The following is a 2,220-nucleotide window of genomic DNA, read 5'->3' on the forward strand; positions in this document are numbered from 1 at the left end:
TGAAAAAAGTCTTATATATGGTAGGGTTTCTAGTTGTTGTTGATGTTTATGACTTATTTGATGAATGAAATTGCTAATAAATTGATCAGAACTACCAAGAATTAGAGAACACCAATGCTCACATGCCAACTAATTACATTAGATTAGGTATTTGTAATCGTAGATTCTGACCAAAATTTCTGATAGTAGAGAGAAAATAGGCCCAACACATTCTATTCACACAAATAATAATATAATAAAAGAAAAAGTGTAAACAATCTTCATTTCACATTTAATTCAAAAATTTCTAATAAACATAAACAACAAGTTTATACGACTTGCTAAACATAACTAATAATCTTGATAATAACTAAATAATCTTAAACACACCACATTTCATAGACAAACATCTTGCTAAGACATAGAATAGCTATAAAGTAATTGCTAGTGACTTTAGCTAAATAGGATTGAATAAGTTACCATGTGGATGGAAGAGGTGTAGGCCAAACAGGATGCTTAAGGGTCATAATTTTACTTATACAATATTTTTCATCAGATTTTTCAAATCGATAATTCTTTTTAATATCAAATAAATATATGTTATTATATTTATCTGCGAAGAACATAAGATCGCCATTCCCAGGATAGAAATAACACCAAGATGTATTCAAAGTAGTTATCACATTCTTCAAAACCCAATCTTGCTTTGTTGATCTACCATCATCATCATCACCATTGGTATTTAACTCCCAAATAACATGAAATTTCTTGTCATAATCATTGTCATCATTAATAGTAAATAACAGTCGCACTTGATTTCTAACCAGGCTGAAGTGTGTTACCAAAAATTGATCTTTGCAGCGTGTTTTTATTAAACTAGACGGCAAGCTAATGACACGAAACCAATTTTTTTTATCTTTAAAGGGATCCATAGCTACTAGCTTCATATTGTTTGTTTCAAAAAAATAGAAAATCCCATTATTTGCAACCACATCAAATATCATTCCTTCAGATTTGAAAGAAAGGGTAATTTTGCTCCATTTTTTAGTCTCCGAACAAAACAAAAGATCAGGATCATGAATACCTCTACTAGAAGTAACCAACAAAACCCTAAACCTAGTACTAGTACCATTCATACAATTACACCCCATCAATTGTACTTTGTTGCAACACTTACTAGGTTCAAACACAAATCTAATGAATATAGGGATAGATGATCCATAAAGGAAAGGGTCAAAATAGTCAATGTAATTAAAATTTGTAGTGGACATTATTTTAGGTGGTGGAGGAAGGGGAATCCATTGTTTAGTAAAAGGGTTACATATGTAGTAATCGTGGCAATCTTGTGTGGTATAAGAAATCAATAACAAATCATTGTAGGTAGCCCTAATGTGTCCATCATAAAATCTATCCACATATCCATACTCTTTTGTTGCTCTCTTTTTAAGTATTGTAGAAAACCAACTTAAATCATGAATATTTGATTTCTCTATAAACAATTGTTTTATGGGAAGTAAGTTGAGAAAAACATCATATGTTAAGGTTTCTAGTTGTTGTTGGTGTTTATGACTTTCATGAATAAAAGTACGAATAAAGTGATCAGAACATATTAGAGAATACCAATGTTTACATACCAACTTACATTGAATTAAGTATTGATAATCATAGACTCTGACCAAAATTTCTGAGAGTGTATCGTCATCGATTTTCGACATGAATTTTGATGATGCACTTTCTGATTTATCTCTTATAATTATTTCTTCAATATCATCAACTTTCTCTGCCATGTTTTAGTAATGATGGTGAATATTTTTGAGAGGGTTAGAACCGGTGAATTTGATCAACTTTATAGTAAAACAACTTCAAGGATTCTTTGATATATATTGTGTTTGGGAGTTATATTTAATTACATTTTTACCCTTATAAATCTTTTAAAATATCATTTATAAATATTATTTACGTGGAAAAAAATCTAATTTTAAATTTATATAGATTTAAAAGAATTATTGTTTTTCTATTTTCCTCTTTAATTATCTTTTCTTCTTGAAATGGAAATATCACTTCAATTTAATTTGTATATGATATCTTCAAATAAAATCAAAGCTTAATTTGTTGAACGAGGATTATATATGTATTTGAATTTATAAATTCACTTTTTACCAATTATATTTAAACTATATATGTTTTGACAAATTAATCTCTAAACTATATAAATTTTGGCAAGTTGGTCTCCAAATTTTA

At 28.4% G+C, this 2,220-nt stretch overlaps 1 protein-coding gene across 1 annotated transcript; it reads right to left on the bottom strand.

Moving 5' to 3' along the window:
• Positions 1–455: 455 nt before the first annotated feature.
• LOC133030650 (uncharacterized) lies at positions 456–1,887 on the bottom strand. Its single transcript, XM_061103459.1, has one exon. It carries the CDS (start codon positions 1,764–1,766, stop codon positions 456–458), a length of 1,311 nt encoding a protein of 436 aa, XP_060959442.1. The 5' UTR covers positions 1,767–1,887.
• Between the last annotated feature and the right edge of the window lie 333 nt (positions 1,888–2,220).

The sequence above is a fragment of the Cannabis sativa genome, chromosome 8 (genome assembly GCF_029168945.1).
Source record: "Cannabis sativa cultivar Pink pepper isolate KNU-18-1 chromosome 8, ASM2916894v1, whole genome shotgun sequence".
Lineage (NCBI taxonomy): Eukaryota > Viridiplantae > Streptophyta > Magnoliopsida > Rosales > Cannabaceae > Cannabis > Cannabis sativa.

Excerpts from the sequence above, each read along its gene's own strand:
- LOC133030650 (XM_061103459.1), bottom strand. The coding sequence starts at position 1,766 with ATGGCAGAGAAAGTTGATGATATTGAAGAAATAATTATAAGAGATAAA.